At 41.8% G+C, this 17,461-nt stretch overlaps 1 protein-coding gene across 1 annotated transcript; it reads right to left on the bottom strand.

The window, feature by feature from the left end:
* Positions 1-2,987: 2,987 nt before the first annotated feature.
* Positions 2,988-16,919, bottom strand: ubtd2 (ubiquitin domain containing 2). Its single transcript, XM_083889967.1, has 3 exons — positions 16,810-16,919; positions 11,552-11,788; positions 2,988-4,267 (listed from the first exon to the last, which is right to left on the bottom strand). Exons 1-3 carry the CDS (start codon positions 16,877-16,879, stop codon positions 3,756-3,758), a joined length of 819 nt encoding a protein of 272 aa, XP_083746093.1. The 5' UTR covers positions 16,880-16,919; the 3' UTR covers positions 2,988-3,755.
* Positions 16,920-17,461: the final 542 nt, after the last annotated feature.

The raw sequence follows: 17,461 nt of genomic DNA, 5'->3' as shown, positions 1-17,461 counted from the left end.
GGGTTCCAAAAGGGTCCTTCTACGGGGGCTGAGGTTCTACCTGGAACCATTTGTTTCTGAAAAACCCTTTCCTGAAGAAAGGGTATTTCAAGTGTTCTTGGTCACACGAATGGTTCCAGTAAGAACCATTTTGATCCAGAGAACCCTTTAAAACCCTTTTCCCGAATAAAGGGTTTTAAAAGGGTTTTTGGTGGAATCCTCCAAAAGGGTTCCAGGTGGAACCTTTATAAAAAGGTTCTACCTGGAGCCAAAAAGGGTTCTCCTATGAGGACAAGTCGAAATAACCTTATATGGTTCTACTTAGCACTTTTATTTCTAAGAGTGTACACTCTTAGAAATTAGGGTTCCAAAATGGTCCTTCTACAAGGGCTGAGGTTCTACCTGGAGCCATTTGCTTCTGAAAAACCTTTTCCCAAAAATGGGTTTTTCAAGGGTTCTTGGTAACACTAATGGTTCCAGTAAGAATCATTTTCATCCAGAGAACCCTTTAAAACTCCTTTCCTGAATAAAGGGTTTTAAAAGGGTTCTAGAAGCCAAAAAAGGTTCTCCTATGAGGACAAGCCGAAGAACCTTTTATGGTTCTACTTAGCACTTTTATTTCTAGGAGTGTGTGTCTATATATTGTATACATATGTATGTAATGTGTAGTAGTGTGTGTTTGTGGTTAAGAGAGTCATGAGGAGAATGACAATGACAACATTTAAAAACAAAGGTTCAGTTCACTTTTCCGCCCCCTTTAATCTGCTGTGAAACATAATAATGGTGAGTGTAATATGTCAGACAAAAGGGAACTGGTAAAGTGCACATGACGAGCGCGCATGTTTGTGTGATAATAGAAACAAACCAGGTCGGCAGGACAATGGAAGCGAGAAGCGAAACGAGAAATCAAAAGTGTCGATGACAACATTAGAACTTCATGGAAGTGAAAAAAGAGAACAGAGATGTCTGGATGATAGGTATGGAGAGAAATGAATACAGGTTTACAAAACGAATACAAACAAGACGGGCGACATACTGATTTCACATCACGTTAGGGAAAAAGAAAAGAAAAGAGCAGCTCATTTTGGAAGTTACCTGTGGAGTGATATGATCGTTGCAGGAATTTCCACTATTCTTTCTCTGTGCTTTCATTTAAAGAGGCTTCCTGTTACTCCGCCCTCTTTGTTATGCTTTGTTTTAAATCAGAGCTGTGCTCACGTTTGTATCGAATCATATTTGGAAATCGTGTGGCATTTCACTGTCGCTCTGCAACTTTACAGAAAAACTCCCCGACACCACACCTTATATACAGTTACATCAGACAGTCAAGTCATCTAGACCACAACAGTGATCTCTTGTTGTGTTTTGTCTCAGAATGAGCTAAATAAAATATAGAGTTAGAGGAGAGGCCTCGGCCTTAAAGGCATTTCCCGGCAAACAAAAGCCGCTGACTTTTTTAAGACTGTGGCACAGTTGAAAAAAATGGAGACGCTTCACTGACCTTCACTACATCACATTTACTCCCTCTCAACTGGGTCATTAAAGCTCCTCATTCCTCCACATTAAAACTCAAGAGCCTGGTTGATACGTGTTTTATTGCGAGTTGCCCCCGGCAGACACCGGCTGAAATTCCTTCCTCATTCTGCCAATGGCAGCGTGACATCTGACACCTTTTGTTGCCGGGCTGGGAATGCCAGCTGACGGCACTTCTGTAACCTGACAGGTTCTCTGTGGAAATGCCTCTTTGCATCAATGAAAAATGTTCCTTGTTCTCTTTTGGGCGGCAAAGGGTAGATTGAGAAGAAGGAAGTTGAGGTGAGGGAAGGAGGAAATCGAAGGAAAAGAGAAGCTGCCCTGTTCTGTAGATCTTGACCTTTAAATATGATGTTTATTACCTGTATTAACTTCGCACGGATGGAAATGATAGTATATATATATATACATATACACAATATATCCATGCCAGAATTTAAATTGAGATATTTGTGTCTGCAGAAAATATGGAGCTCGGGAATTGACACCATTATCACCAGTGTTAAAATACAGTGGTGTAAATAGGCCGAGCAAAGTCTGATACGGGTTTTCCGTGGTTTGCAGTTGCGTGGGATGTTTCAGGTCTGGCAAAAATGCGATATTGGCATAGTTCCCACACCCCTGCATTGCTCAAGGGCTATAATTTACACCATTATCACCAACGATAAAATACAGTGGTGTAAATAGGCCGAGTAAAAGTCCGATACGGGTTTTCCGAAAACCGTGGTTTGCGGTCATTTTTGAAGGGGTTAACAACGTGCATTAAAACTTTTTTAACTTTGCATGGGAGGTCAGGTCTGGCGAAAATGCGATATTGGCATTGTTCCCGCACCGTAAATCTGTCATTTCACCACAAAACAGGAAGTGCCTGGAAACCGATTGCCTGGAAACATCATGCGTGACACAACTGACCGACCCTGAACATGTATACGTTATCATTACTATTTAATTTGGGGGGGATTAACAAATAAAAGTGAAGACTTTTGAGTGAGGGTTTGTTATTTGTTTAATTTTCTACACACTGCACAGCTGCACTCCATTAGAACTGCATTTCTGATTTTTCTCAAAGTACCACAAGAGGAAGCTCACGCACCACATTTAAGGAACCATGGAGCTAGACTGATCAGCCACTTTATTAGATACGCCAATTCTACCACTTAACTCAAACACCAAATTAGCAGGGAAACAACTCGACCTGCTGAAGTTCAAACCGAGCATCGGACAGAAGTTGATTTAAGTGTTGTGCTGTGTCAACTGAACGTGGCACAGTTGATCAACAGAGAATGATCTGAAGTTCTCTGGGTGAAATAATGTCTTGTTTATGCCAGAGGTCAGAGGTCACGAGACCAGACTTCTGCAAGACGATGCACAGCAACAGCAGATCACCATAAATAAACATTTGCTACTTACAATAACAAACACTCAAAGAGCAGACAGAGGTCGAGAAATAGAAACAATGATCAATTTTAATTAAAAACATTTTGTTTTTATTCAAAATATGCAACTGTGTTTCTGGTGTCCGTCCTTTTGCCGCGTGAATGTGTGTGATTGTGCCTCGATCGTATATGAAACAGCCACACACAAACACACACACACACACACACTTGCACACATGGTTTGACGACTAAATGTGTATAACATGATTACTCTGATTGTTCTGTGAAGCAGAGTGAAATAAAGTATTAAGTCCAGCAGAAGCTGAGTAAAACCTCCAGTCCCACTCTTTTGTCATCGAGGAGGATACATCGTTTGCTAACTAGAAATCACAATAGAATACTTTTCTTTACAGCTGTTACTGCCTTAAATGTTCTTTTCTTAATTTTCCTGAATAACTCATCGTTAAAGTATCTGTATGCCTTTGTTTCTGAATGTCTGTACTGAATGTGTAACCCTGTAGACTCTGCTGACCCAGCTTTGCCGCGGAGCACAACTTGAACAGAAACTGAAACACAGAAACATTCAAACATCAGCATTGCTAAGAAAAAAACCCATGTAGCCATCTGACAAAGTTCTCTTTTTGCTGTTTGGTTTCCATAGGAACATTAAAAAAAGGGTCAACGTTCAAAAAGGTCTAAATTTCAATGTGTAAAACCAAAAGGAGAGAGTCTTTTTCTCTCAGGGTCCTTTTGCTCCAGCAGACAGAGAAGAAGGAGAAGGAAGAAGAAGAAGAAGAGAAGTGCAAACTTAAAATAAATCAGCTTTGATTCTTTCTTTTTTCTCCCAAGTGGTCCTCCTGAAGGGAGTTAATTCTCCACCGGCATCGGGTCTTGTGGCAGTGTAGTGACTGCTTCCACTGCCACTGGCCCTGTGGCCTCCTGTAATTGTCCTGCTGTGGTTACTGGCTCTGGCGGTGGTGGTTGGCTAAGGATGACCTGCACCACGTAGTCCCTGGAGATGTTGAGTTGGTCCAAGCGCAGTCTGTCAGTCAACGGCCGACCTGAGAAAAACCAGCGTTGGGTCGATGCAGGCACGGCCTCCTGACTTTGTAGGCGGCGCTTCATCATGCCCACTGTGTCCGTGCAGCGCACCGCTAACCGGAGGTCGCGACCTGTCGAGAGCCGCAGCCGAAGCTGGCGCTCCCCTCCTGAGGTGGGGTCGCCGGCGCCGCCCACAGACGGGTCCGCGGCCCCAGAGTCTGGATCGGAACCGTCGGGCTCATCGGAACACTCTTCAATCATGTTGACAGGAGGAGAAAGGCAGTAGACCGGCAACTGGTACCGATTCCCCAGTTCATCGTAACATTCAGTCAGAGCTCCTGGAAGAGAGAGAGCACACTTAAATGGCTTGTTTCCATCATGGTACAGTTTGGTACAGTAGGGTTAGGGTTAACCCCAACCCTACCCCGTGGTTTGGAATGGTAAAACCCTTGGACAGGCTTGCATTTCAACTGAGAACAGTACCTTTTCTTGAAAGGCAGGGTGTGCCTGATGGTCATGCCAGCGAGATACGCAGCATGACGTTGCGCCGGTGCGTCGACAACAAACAACAACATAGGATGCCAAACAACAGGGGACATCAATTTGTTTTTTTCCAACTTGGTTTGTAGACATTTGTCTCAACAAGACGTCAAGCTTTGTATGAGAATAAACTGCAGGCGTTGAAGAAACAACGGTCACAAGGGAGTGATACTTTTCTGTCCGCCCAATCAGTTGATTGACGTCAGTCTAGCTGTACCGTATCATACCATTTCCGGGTAACTGGAGTAATGGAACAGTTGGGGCCGGTAATTTCAGAACTATTCCTAACGATAACGCAATAAAAATATGTAGCGTACCAAAACAAACGGTTCCACTCGGCTAAAGAAACAAGATACTTTTAAAACAGTTAAAGCAACAAGACACTTTTACTCAACACAACTATTTAAACCTAAACAAACAAACTCCACAATTGGATTTCTTGGCACTCTCTCATTCCCACTCTACACTTTCATCCCTTGCGGTCATGAGGACTAAACAAAGGCAAAATAATCACATCAACAAGAACAAAAATCACAAAGCATTACATACTGCAGCTTGAAGTTAGTCAGCAAACCACAAAAATCCTGAACTCTCGAGTAATTAGTACGTCCTTTTTGAACATAACGTTACACTGTCAAATGAGTGAAAATCCGCTTCACACAACTCTCACTGTGTTACTCTGTATTGTGGTGTTTAGAGCTCTTGTTGCACACAGGAAGTGAGTAGGTTTGTGTCAAGACAGGCGGAGGCAAAGTCAACATTGTGCTAACCAAGCGAGACGACTGCAAACAGTTTGGAGCGTGACTGAAAATGCAAGGAAGTGCCGATGAAAAGATTCAGAAGGGATTTCTACAGCTTGAAGAAACCCGGTCATCCAACAGATTTACTGAATAAACACTTATTGCTCCGCGCCTGTACTGCATCTGCTACTTTAAAGCCTTCAGTCCACTCTACCAAGGAATTTTGAAGCAATTGCAACAGAGACGTTTGGTACTATTTCTAATGGAAACGCAAAATAATGCATACTGTACCGAAATGAACCATTCCACTAGGCCAGACCAGTATTTTTTGTGTTTCTATTAGGAATAGTACCAAAATAACCGTTCCGCTTGGGCACATACATGCACAGAATGGTCAGGTTGATAGTTTATAGATGTAGAACTTCAAGAGCATCAAGAACCTGCTTTCAATGAGCTTGAGCGACAACAAAAGTCGTGCCAGTGATAGATATAGTGTTGCTTTAACTGAACAACTTTGTTTACTGTGGTTACAAACTCAAACAACGCCAGCTTACATGATTCAATTTGCTGTAATGGTCTGCTGAACGTAACCACAGCTGCATAAAGTCTGTTGTTTCTGACTATGGAACTCAAGTATATATTATGAGGCAGTTTTGTGGTTAAAGAAGGAGCTCTGCTGAGCCTCAGCTTCATAACTTTATGTTAAATCTTCGCCATCATGTCCATAAACTGAAAGTAACAAAAAAAAAAGCACTGCAGCAATGAAATGGAGAAATGAGAGTTGGAGTGAACAGAAAACAAAGAGAAGAAATTAGGGTGAAAGCAGGAGAGAGAAGGGAATGTCATGTTGTGCTGGACATTTGCATTGTTGTGTCACTGGTGACCAACTGTGATTCAGACACAGAGTGAGGAGTTGGTGGAGAGAGGGGGAAATGAGCTCTAGACAAGAGGTCAAACTATTCCACAAACAGAAACTCAGCAGTGTGGTAGTGGCAGAGGGGGAACCCAGGGGTCCACGAGGGGATTTCAGACACCTTCTCCTGCAAATAAATGCATCTATACTCTTCATACCTGATCGCTGTTGTGGTGATGAGGTATTGTTTTTTTTTTTTTAATTGGATGGATTAAGAGAAATGGAAAGGTTTGGCTTTTATAGGCTCAGCGCTGCTTGTGTTGCATTATGACTTAAACATGGTGTTTAAAAGCGAGAGTGAAATTTTGTGGTGAGTGGGACTGAGATGAGTCAGCAGAGGAGGCCCACACATCATGTGGCTCCAGATGACAGCTGCTGTGGTCAAGGTGAGAACGTTGACCATGCGATACCTCACACACACAGTGTATGAGTCCGTTACTAAATTAATTGTCAAATATTTTTAATAATCATGTATTTTAAATAATTAAAAAAAAGTTCAGCTTCTTAAATGTTAATATTTATAGGTTCCTTTGCTCCACATAACAAAGTAATCATTTTCTGGGCCAAACAACTAATTATCAGATTAATCAATTATTAAATATAATCATTAGAATAAAACAAATGACTGTATTCTACTAACTTTTAAATACATGTTAACTGCTGTTTACAGTCTGACTCAAACAAGCCATTTGCTCTTGTTCCACGGTTCCCCATAGGACTGAAACTGAAGATTATTTTCATAATCAGTTAATCAGTCAATTATTTTTCTGAATAGCTAATTAGTTGTCCCTGCTGCTATTTGTGTCAGAAACAAATAATATATTTTTAGCCTTTAAAGGTGACATATTATGCAAAATCAACTTTTTAATCATTTAAATCCTTATATTTAGGACTCGACGAGTCCTAAAGACGAGTCAGTCATGTTTTTGTGGTCCTCCTCAGTCTAAGTACAGGAGATAAAATATGCAATGTTGACTTCCGCGCTCACTGGGACGTCACAATGCGATAAATTCCTGGATTTGTTGTCTCACGGAGCTCCACTTAGTCTGTAAAACACGTGAGAGTGATGGTGAGGGCAATGGTATCCGAAAACCGGATGCCCGAGAAGTCCGTGTAAAGTTCTATTCTTGGCTCCACAGTGCAGCACAGAGTTCTACACAAACTTCCAGCCCCAGAGGATTTATCTGTCCAGTTGATACATGTTATATATGATAGCAATGTGCCCGCTAGAGCCTGTAAACGATCACGTTTCCAAATGCTAACTGCTGTCAGCTCCCAGTAGCCTCTGTGACTGATTTTCCTATTTCCTGTCCCTTTTTTTAAGGTGGACCTTTAAGGTGGACCTAAAGAGATATGACTAAACCGAGCGTTCTGAGCAGGGCTGTTTTGGCAGGGTGATTGAACTGCTGTGGTGCTTCATCCTGATGGTATTTTGACCAAAGCACGTCACAGACATGTTCATTAGGACACCAGGGAACTAGATTAACTTGGAGAAATAGGGTATAATATGACCCCTTTAATAGTGACAAACCTGCAGAAACAAGGACCTCAACGGGACACAGCTGTCACAGCTAATGCTCCAAAAGACAAAAGTAAACAAGAGATGAATGCTTAACATGTTTCACTGATTGAGTGCAAGAAAAACATTTGATACAAAACTCTGCGTCTGTTTATCCAACAAGCATTTTTTCCTTTCCAGCTGGCTCCACCTCAGTGTTTATCCTTCAGCTGCAGAATGCTAATGGATTCAAGGTGGTGCCAGTGCTTTCTGTTTATGGGAATTCATTATAAAACCAGAGTTCAGTGGAGAGGATCGACCTTGCAATAAATTCAATTTTATGACCAAAGCAGGAAAACATTTGTTTCTGTGAAAAATGCTTTTGTTGCTTCACTGTCGTTTTGCACTGCCACCCAAAAAGAAGCTCAACTCAAGCCTATAGAATGTCATGATACAATGATGTGAATCTGTACAATCAACATTGTTTGTGTGTGTTTTCACATGGCGACACTTGTGAAGCTGCTGTAGGACGAGTTAAGCAGTCACTGAATATGTTGATTGTGATTGGTCAGTGAGCCCAGTCCAGATATACAGTAGAAAATGAAAGCTGGTGATGAGGCACAGTGGAAGATGATACTGAACTCCCTAAGGCCTCATGCTAATTTGGGCTAATGAGCAGTTCCTACCTGACCAGGGAGCCATGTAAATGATTTGCCACTGTCAACCACTCCACTGGTGCTATCCTACTTCCGTTAAATCAGTAATATGAGCCATCTGTGGAATAAGAAGAGCTCAGAAGTGAATGTTATCCGCAATAGCATGAGGACACTCATAGACTCATTTCCTAACCCTTTATCCTAACCTTAACAATCATAACTTAATGTCTAACCCTTACCATTGTCCTGAAACCAAGTCGTGGGGTGAATTCCAATTCCTTGCTTAACCCTCAATCTCAAAAATGCGTGCTCCCTCTAGTGCAAGTGCTGTCCCGATTCTCAGAAAAATTAAGTTGAGGGGCAACTTTAAGGGCTGTATCGCCCTCAATATTGAGATTTTCTGACACCACCCTTGGGAGCAAGGGCTACCCAGAATGCATTGCGTGTTTTCACATAAGAAAGATGGCGTCGAAAGCAGCGAATCGAGTGCGATACAAATTAAGTATTTTTTTTGTTAATAGAGATATAAAAATGATGAAAACCATTGTATTATCTTAGTTTAGGCCCATATTATGGATTACTGACGTCATTGTTGCGTAACATTTATTTTTATTTTACGATCTTTTGTCAATAGCCGGCTGGTGCGGACAAGCGATTGTTTGCTATCGTTTACCCTTCAATAAGTCGTGGTGTGTGGTAACTGTCAGCTGAATATGTCCGTGGTTGTGGTATTTGTATGAGTATCATCTTATAACTAACTGACAACCTAATAACTTGACTGAAATAAAATAATAAATAAATAATCGTGACGTAAATGTGTGTCTTCTTCTTCTTCTTTTTTGGAGTTGACAGACTGGACGCAGCTTTCACGTTATTCTGCCCCCTACAGTCTGAAGACGTATCTGCATTTAAGGGGTGTCCCATTTCTAAGTGACAAAATAACCCTCAACACTTGATTTTGAGGGCCACTTAAGATAAGGGTTGAGCTTGAGGATTAAGATTGAGGGTTAAGATAGGAATTGGAATTGGCCCTTAATCCTCAAAAAAGCCCCAGGATAAACCAAAAAAACTGACTGTGTGTGTCTGAAAGTCTCTGTGTGTGTTTGAAAGTCATTACATCACTGTGATCGAGTCAGGCTAAAATATGGCCTAATTAGAATATACTATGGTTTCGTACTGCAGACAGATTCATGGTCACCTTGTGTCGAGTATTACAACTACACTGTTTCACTTTTAAATATAAACAAATGTCAGTTAGGTTAAAAACAATGCTGAAGCTCGACACGACTCTGTTTCCCAGTATAGTCGAGTTTACATCTTGTGTCGCCTTGGGACATTCCTGCACTGCACACAGGAAGTGCACAACATTGTGCGAATAAAGCCAGACAACTACGAATGCGCACGACTGGAAGCTCAAAGAAGCGACCATAAAATGTTTAGGAAGTGAATTCTACTGCTTGACAAAACACTTTCAGCAGTTTCATGTGACAGATAGTCTGATAGTTTTGCTTGACAGAGCCCGTTTTCATTAACAACAAAAATAGTTATTTGGAGCTAGGGCTGCACCTAGCATCTATTTTACATAATCGATTAATCTATCGCTTGTTTGGTTGTGTTTTGTCCAAAAAACCATATGAAGTAATGAGTTTTAATCATTTCTTTGTTATACGGATCAAAGAAATATTCACGGTTAAGAAGCTGAAAAAATCAGAAGCCGTCGATAAAGCAAATCATTGTTGCAGCCCTATTTGGAGCTTGGAGAGAAAAAGCGTGAGGCGTTCAGTTGTGAGTATTGAAAATGTAACAGTGATATGACCACCCTTTGCACCGATGAGTGCAATGGTGACATCAGATCAAGGGAATCTACAGCTGCAGCCCAGCATGATCTGATCTGATCAGGCCAAAACTACTGATGGAACTGGAACACGTTCCCACACACACAAACAAACTAAAAAAGCATTTGTCCATAACTGCTGGTCCCTAATCAGATTAGTTTAAAGTGGATTTACATGCATCTTGGCCCACGAACAGAACAATTACAATATGTCCAATACTGAATTCCCATGAGAGAGGACTCATTATGTTGTGCCAGGTTTATATGAGATAGCAGGTATAGCACCTTTACAGATCACACTGAGCCATTCATTTTTTTAATGACCTGATTAAGTAATGAATCACCGTCTGACAGTTACTTTCATTAGCATTTAAAAAAGGACAATCAGGAGTGTGGAAAGACAGGGGGGGAACTGAGAACGCCACATTCTGGATAAATGTGACACCTACCAAAATTCACCATTTCACTAAAGAAGAAGGTAACACTTCCTTTTCTCAGTTGTGATAATATGACTCTGTGGTGACAAATAAAGACATTGATCCACATGATGATCCAACGATAGCTACTGTGCTGAGTTTCCTGAATCAGGGCCACATCATGCATATTAATTGTGTTTCTGAAGATTCACTGTTTTTATTCTTCCTTTGTGAGTGATTATAGCGTTAATTCCTACTTACAGAGAACCAAGGTGACCTCCCTTATCATTTATTATTTACCGATTCATGCTACAGAATATAGGTACTGTGCATCCTAATGTCCTCCCAAGTCTATGATCTAAAATGTGGTCACCCAGATACACTTAGAGGTTCTTAAAATCCTATTAACTGCAGACTGAATGCTTAATAACTGGGTCCACAGTCACTCTATTAACAAGCAAACTGCAGAGCACAGAAGTGAACAGTAATGTGTGGCAAAGTTCATATGTTGAAAGTGCAGAAGCATGCACCACCAGACACTTCCTGGTGTCACTTTACTTCATCTTCTTAACTTCCACGTTTATAATGTAAATTAAAAATCCTAAAACTGCATTATGTTTTTTTAAGGCCATTTATTAACTTGATGGGTGTTCTTTAAGTGGTCTCTCTGTGCTCAGAGTGACCACTATTCCATAATAGATAGTATACGAACAACAGTATATGGAGTCCATAGTATATGCTTATTGTGCTTCACTACAGACCAGTTTAGAAAAGTTATGTGTCCAAGGAAAAGATGATGTTTAAGGAAAAGGCTCTACAATTTTAAAACTGCAACTCTGTAAAGTCAAAAAAATCTACAGCTGAGTTTATTTTCTCTTTGGAAAAGGGGAGTTAAAATTCCTTTGTATTCGGTAATCATCAACTGCAACGTCCTGCACAAAGTCCACCCAAGTGATATTTGATGGACACTAAAACAAACACGACCTGCTGTGTATCGTGTACAGCACTGTGGAAATGTGTGTTACCGTGAGGCAGTGTGATGCTGGCGCCGTCGAGGATGGCCTGAGCCAGCAGGTGGTCATTGCTCTCAAAGGCGCTGGCCGCAGCCCGCAGCGCATCCCAGATTTCCTTCCGGCCCTCGAATGCTGGCGCAGTATCCCAGAACTCATCTCTCTTACTGCGCAGCTGGCCTTCAGTCATCGGGTAGTCACTTTTCCATTTAGGCCGCTCTCTCTTCAGGGGCTGGTTACGCCCTAGAGCCACTGGGAGGGAGGAGAAGGAGTGATGAGAGATGTGAAAGACAAGAGCAGAAGGGAAGATGGAGATTAAACATGGAGGGTGGGATATAAAAAGGAGGTGAAGAAAGAACAAATGGGGGGAAAGGGAGGACAAAGGAAGGGAATAATAGGAGTTAGAGACTGTTCAACTGACTTTTTGATACCAATATCATAACACATCTAGAGTATCTAGTAATCAGATATAACTGTTTTACATCACATAAACTCACAGCTGTTTACAGCACTGATGGTTTATCACCATATCATAACAACCATTTTAAAAGCAAAGCTGTATAAAGTAAAACAAACATTCTGCTCTGAAATAAAACAGCCCACAACATGACTCAGTTAAAATAGTGTTGCTTATTCTTTTGATTCCAATACATTGATTTAGAAGAGTAACAGACCAAAACCAAGAGTTTTTATAAATATTAAAGCTACAGTGTGTAACATTTGGTGATTTTTTTGTAGGCGTTATTATTCAGGCTCTGTCAAGCAATACTCTCAGCGTTTGTGTTCGCCTGCACTTCATTATATCTTCAGTAAAACTCCAACTTGACTGCTGCTGTCTCGATTTACGAGCACAACACTTCTGTTGCCTCCCTCTGTGTTGACATAAAACAAATCACTTCCTGTGTGCAGCACGGGAATGTCGACGCAAGATTTAAACACTGCTATACTGACAAGTTCGGGGGGGAGTGGTGTGGAGCTGAACCCCTTTGGAGGGTTACACCAAGGACCCTTTTAAAACCCTTTATTCAGGAAAGGGGTTATAAAGGGTTCTCTGGATCAAAATGGATCTTACTGGAACCATTGGTGTTACGAAGAACCTTTGAAAAAACATTTCTTCGGGAAAGGGTTTTTCAGAAGCAAATGGTTCCAGGTAGAACCTCGGCCATTGTAGAAGGACCCTTTTGGAACCCCAATTTCTAAGAGTGTATGCATCGATCAACTAATTGGTTAGCGGTTTAAATTCAATGGTGTTGTGTTGCTAAACCCTCAAAAGCAGTAACAGTATGTCACAAAGCTTAACGTATCCAACATCAGGGGCAGAATGCCCGCTGAACAACACCATCTGGATCACCGCCTGAGGGGACAACAGGTTCATGTGTTTGTGTACGCAACACAGAGACAGCGGAGAAGAGAGCGGTGAGACAGGAATGACGGATCAAGGTGTTCAGTTACACCTGCTGCTGGTACACATGTACACGGGCGATCGCACGGCACAGTCTGACAACCCATAACTTCAACTGAGCGTTTGCAGTAAATAAGGCTTCTCACACAATTTTTACACTTTGGCTTTCTCCATATTTGAATGTGTGTATAATTCCAGCTTGAGCTACTGTATAACCTACAAACCCCTACACTCTTAGAAATAAAAGTTCTAAGTAGAACCATATAAGATTCTTGGGTTTGTGCTTAGAGGAGAACCCTTTTTGGCTCCAGGTAGAACCTTTTATAAAGATTCCACCTGGAACCCTTTTGGTGAGTTCCACCAAGAACCCTTTTAATACCCTTTATTCGGGAAATGGGTTTTAAAGGGTTCTCTGCATCAAAATGGTATGGGAATCATTAGTGTTACCAAGAACCCATGAGAACCCATCAGAAGCAAATGGTTCCAGGTAGAACCTCAGCCCTTGTAGAAGGGCCCTTTTGGAACCCTTATTTCTCAGAGTGTGCACACTGATTAAATTCAATACGTTTGTCTCATGAAGCCACTAGATTAAGATATTTAATTGAGGGACCGTGGGGAAATGAGAACATACGCTTAAGTGGAGCACCTGAGGGCAAATGCAGGTGTTGCATCAATGAACTTAAACTTAGTAAGTAATGGCTCTTATTGATGCAAATGTAAACAGACTAGAACATGTGCCTTTGTCCAGAAAATGCAGTGGGGAATGCGGAGTTTGTGTATTTATATGTTCAGAAATGAGTCATGCATTTGACCTGAGAATGATCTATTTCCAATGGGAGAAAAGCTGTTTACATCTTTGAAAAAGTATAAGAATCTAATCAATTTCAAATATTTTAAAATGGTGCACAAATGTCCCAGACAAGCTTGCAGGATGCCCTACCTAATGGAACCCTCCCATTCCAGATACTGATTAAAAATACGGTTTAAGATGATGATGTATGGCACTAATTGTGTTTTGGCCACTCAGCCATGTGCTCGCACTCACACATTAGCTTTCTTCCGAGCTCATGTACCTGTCCATATTCTGATTTACCTTCAAACATGACAGTTTGTACTTCTCAGAAATCCTTGTAGGTGCTATAGTATGTTTAAGTAAACACGGTCATGACATCTGCTTTCGGGAGAGCAGATGAATCGACATGTGTTCAGGTCTAATTGCCTTGTCTCTGTCGACACTAAGCAAGGTGTCAGCTACCAGATGTTCACTTCTAACACTGCATCATAGCCTCTTGTTGTGACAAACTTCACAGGGCTGTCTGATGTGTGGATACGAGGGGAAGCCTGGTAAAAAATAAGATGGGAAAACATTCCATGTAATCAGTCCACAGCCCATGATTCAATAGAACTCACGTGGCAGAGGCCGATCTCGTCCTCTGACCTAAAACAGGAAACCACATAGCAAAGTGGTCTGCAGCATCACACTTCGATAAAAATCTCTAGAAAAGGGAACGTGTGGTTATGGTGAATTCTATTCAGAGGGCTTTAAGCCGGTCACAGGCAGAATTAATCTTCCCAACATTGTCAGTGTCACAAACGAGCCCACAAAAAGGAATTAAGTGCATGACGCACAAGTATGGTCATGAATAAGGCTGGGTAATGTGGCCAATAAGATTACCTCAATCAAACATTCTGTGTATTAATGACTGCTATGATGCGTTTTATACGATTAACGATTGATTTCTGCTCCTGAGTCAAAGCGGAAGAAATCAGAAAAACTGTGGCTTTACATTTCTCTGAGCAGAAAACAACAAATACTTGTTAAACACATTTAGACACATTTAACACACCTGAGGTAGCATGCAAAGTAATTATATGACATATCTCAAATATAAAGTCTATTTGTATTATTCTGTGCCAATACCAATGTCTCATTATGTGTTTATTTTGTGGCAGCAACATAAAACAATCCCAGTTGCGAATGCTGATTGTGCAACTCCGGTTGGGAATGCTGTGGCTGGGATTCCCGTCTATTGTGTTTTTTTCTGTTTTCCTTCTTGTACTTTTTGCAGCTGATTCATACATCAAACCATTCGACTTGCTCAAGGAATTCCTGCTACCATTGAACATGGATCGTCTGCCTTTGATGATCTGAACTGCGGGAAGAGGAAGGGACCAATAATGATAGAAAACAGGAAAACAATATTTGGAGATTGCTGACTCAGCATTCAAACAACTGGTGTTAGCAATCAAAAAAGGCAAATAAAGAAGAGAAAAAAAACAATAGCTGGAAATACTCAGTATTCCCAACTGCATTTCTTGGGAGATGCACATCTTAATTTAACTTATATTGCAATTACAATATAATACCCAATACAGTCAGAAATAGAACATTAACGCCGTGCATCTTCTAATAATTTCCTTCAAACTGAGTGATGTAATACTGCCCCCCTCAGTTTTTGGGTCTTTCTCAGCCAGCATGTCAGTGTGGGCCCCATAACGGTTATATTAGGGTCCCAAGAGGGTTTGTCCATGGTTTCCAAGTTGGTTCCTCCCATGTTTTGGTTCCCATCTGGGGCCCATGTTACTGAAACCATACCGGACCTGCATAATTTGCCTGCTTCAGGCTCATGCCCACTTAGCACCCACTTAGTACCTAAGTAGCCTAGAAAGGTTACAAAGTGGGCGTAATCTTAAAGTGGGCAAACGGGGGTGGAGCCACCATGGATGAACCCAATTGGGACCCATATTGTATAACCTTTATGGCAGGGGTTCTCAAATTTTTGATACCTGAGAGCCAATTTAGGAACCCAACATTGGGCTGAGGGCCGCCAAAGGACAAAAAATGTATTTATTATTTGTAAAAATATTTTTTTTATTTTAATAAATAGTAATAATTGTAATGACCAGATTGCAGTTCTACAGTATACACTTATTGGTGTAATGTCCAATTAACATTTAACAAGCTTAGTAGCTCCTGGATTAAAACTATCACCTGTAATTAATTGCGGGCAGCCAGAAATGTTCCTGCGGGCCGCCATTGGCTCACAGGCCGCACTTTGAGAACCGATGCTTTATGGGGTCCTAAGTTCTTCATAACAGTTCAACCATTGCAATTAAAATTATAAAGTCTTCCTAAAAGACAAAAAAATTTTAAACAGTAATTATGTGATTTTAATCATCAAAGTCACACTTGAAGAGTCTTTACTTGTGTTATTATAGTTAGTATTAAGGCAGTTCTACTTATTAGTCAATTATCCTGTTTCCACTGCTACCAGGCCTTATTCAAATCCCATCACCACAAGCCTAAGTTTCAGTATTTAACATACTTGCTTCCTTTTTTGCATGAAACTTCAGCAACCTCCAACTTTAGACACTACCAACATCCTCTTAGTCTATTCAAACAGCATCTTACACGACATTCAATGAACATAAGTGTCTTCACTGTCTGTGTCTGTGCTTCCTGTCACTGCCGTCTGTCTGTGACCCACATTTGTTATGCACTAAAAAAAAAAAAAGAAAAAGAAGCTAGCAAGCTAACCAGGCTACGTTTTAGCCGGCTAGCTCATGTCAACAGCGCAGAACAAAGGGAGGCAGCAGCGACGCACACTTTAATGTTCCCCCCCACTTTGACAAGTACACAACAGGCGCGGCGTCCGCTGTGGTGTCGCTGGGCCTGGGACAAACCCGGGAGAGCTGCAGTGTCTGTCCCCGGCTCTGTGTGTCTGGCTCGGATACAAGAGAAGAACAGCCCCCCCAACCAGGCAGCCAGGACAACATGCCGAGAGTCTGAGGAAGCCTCCCCCCTTCCCTCACCCCTTCAAAAAAAAGCTAAGCAGAGAGGTAGTGAACCCCCCCCCCCCCCGTAACTCACCTCCAGTTCCGTCCGAGTTCTCGTTTAAGCTGCCCGAGGAGTCGTGGTGGCTCCCGACACAGCCACCCATGGATGTTTCAGCGGAGCAGCCCGGGCTAGGTAGCTCTCCCCCCGGCCCACAACAAGAGCTACATCCAGCACAGCCAGTGAGCCCCCACCTCTCTGTCTCTCCCCCTCCCCTCCACTTCCCTTTTCTCAACAATCCCTTCCCTCTCCTCTTTTCTCCCTTCGTTTCCTCCAGTCGTCCCCTTGTTTCCTCCTGTCTTCCTCCCTCCCTACACCCTCCTCCTCCTCCTCCTCACCATCCTCCTCTTCATCTGTGGCGAAGAAAGAAAGGTTCATCGCATCATTGAGACAAGGTGACCGAGGGAGGAATGAAGGAAGGGGGAAAGGGAGAGAGGAGAGGAGGGGAGGAAGAGAGGGAACAAAGGAGAAGTACACAACACAGGAAAAAAGATGTCAATTAATGTTTATTTCAGAGTTCAGAAACTTGTCCTGAAGAAGAAACAGCTGTTACTGCTGCACAAACTTCTATCCTAGTGTATTTAATGCACAGTGCATTATTTAAACACTGATCCTGCATAGTTACAACACCATTTGCAAAACTAAATGGATCATTTATAGCTCAGATTAAATATAAATGTGCATATAT

The sequence above is a fragment of the Microchirus variegatus genome (genome assembly GCF_963457635.1).
Source record: "Microchirus variegatus genome assembly, chromosome: 5".
Classification (NCBI taxonomy): Eukaryota; Metazoa; Chordata; class Actinopteri; order Pleuronectiformes; family Soleidae; genus Microchirus; species Microchirus variegatus.
Note: the sequence above shows the minus strand (reverse complement) of the source record. Positions and strands in the feature narration are given on the sequence as shown.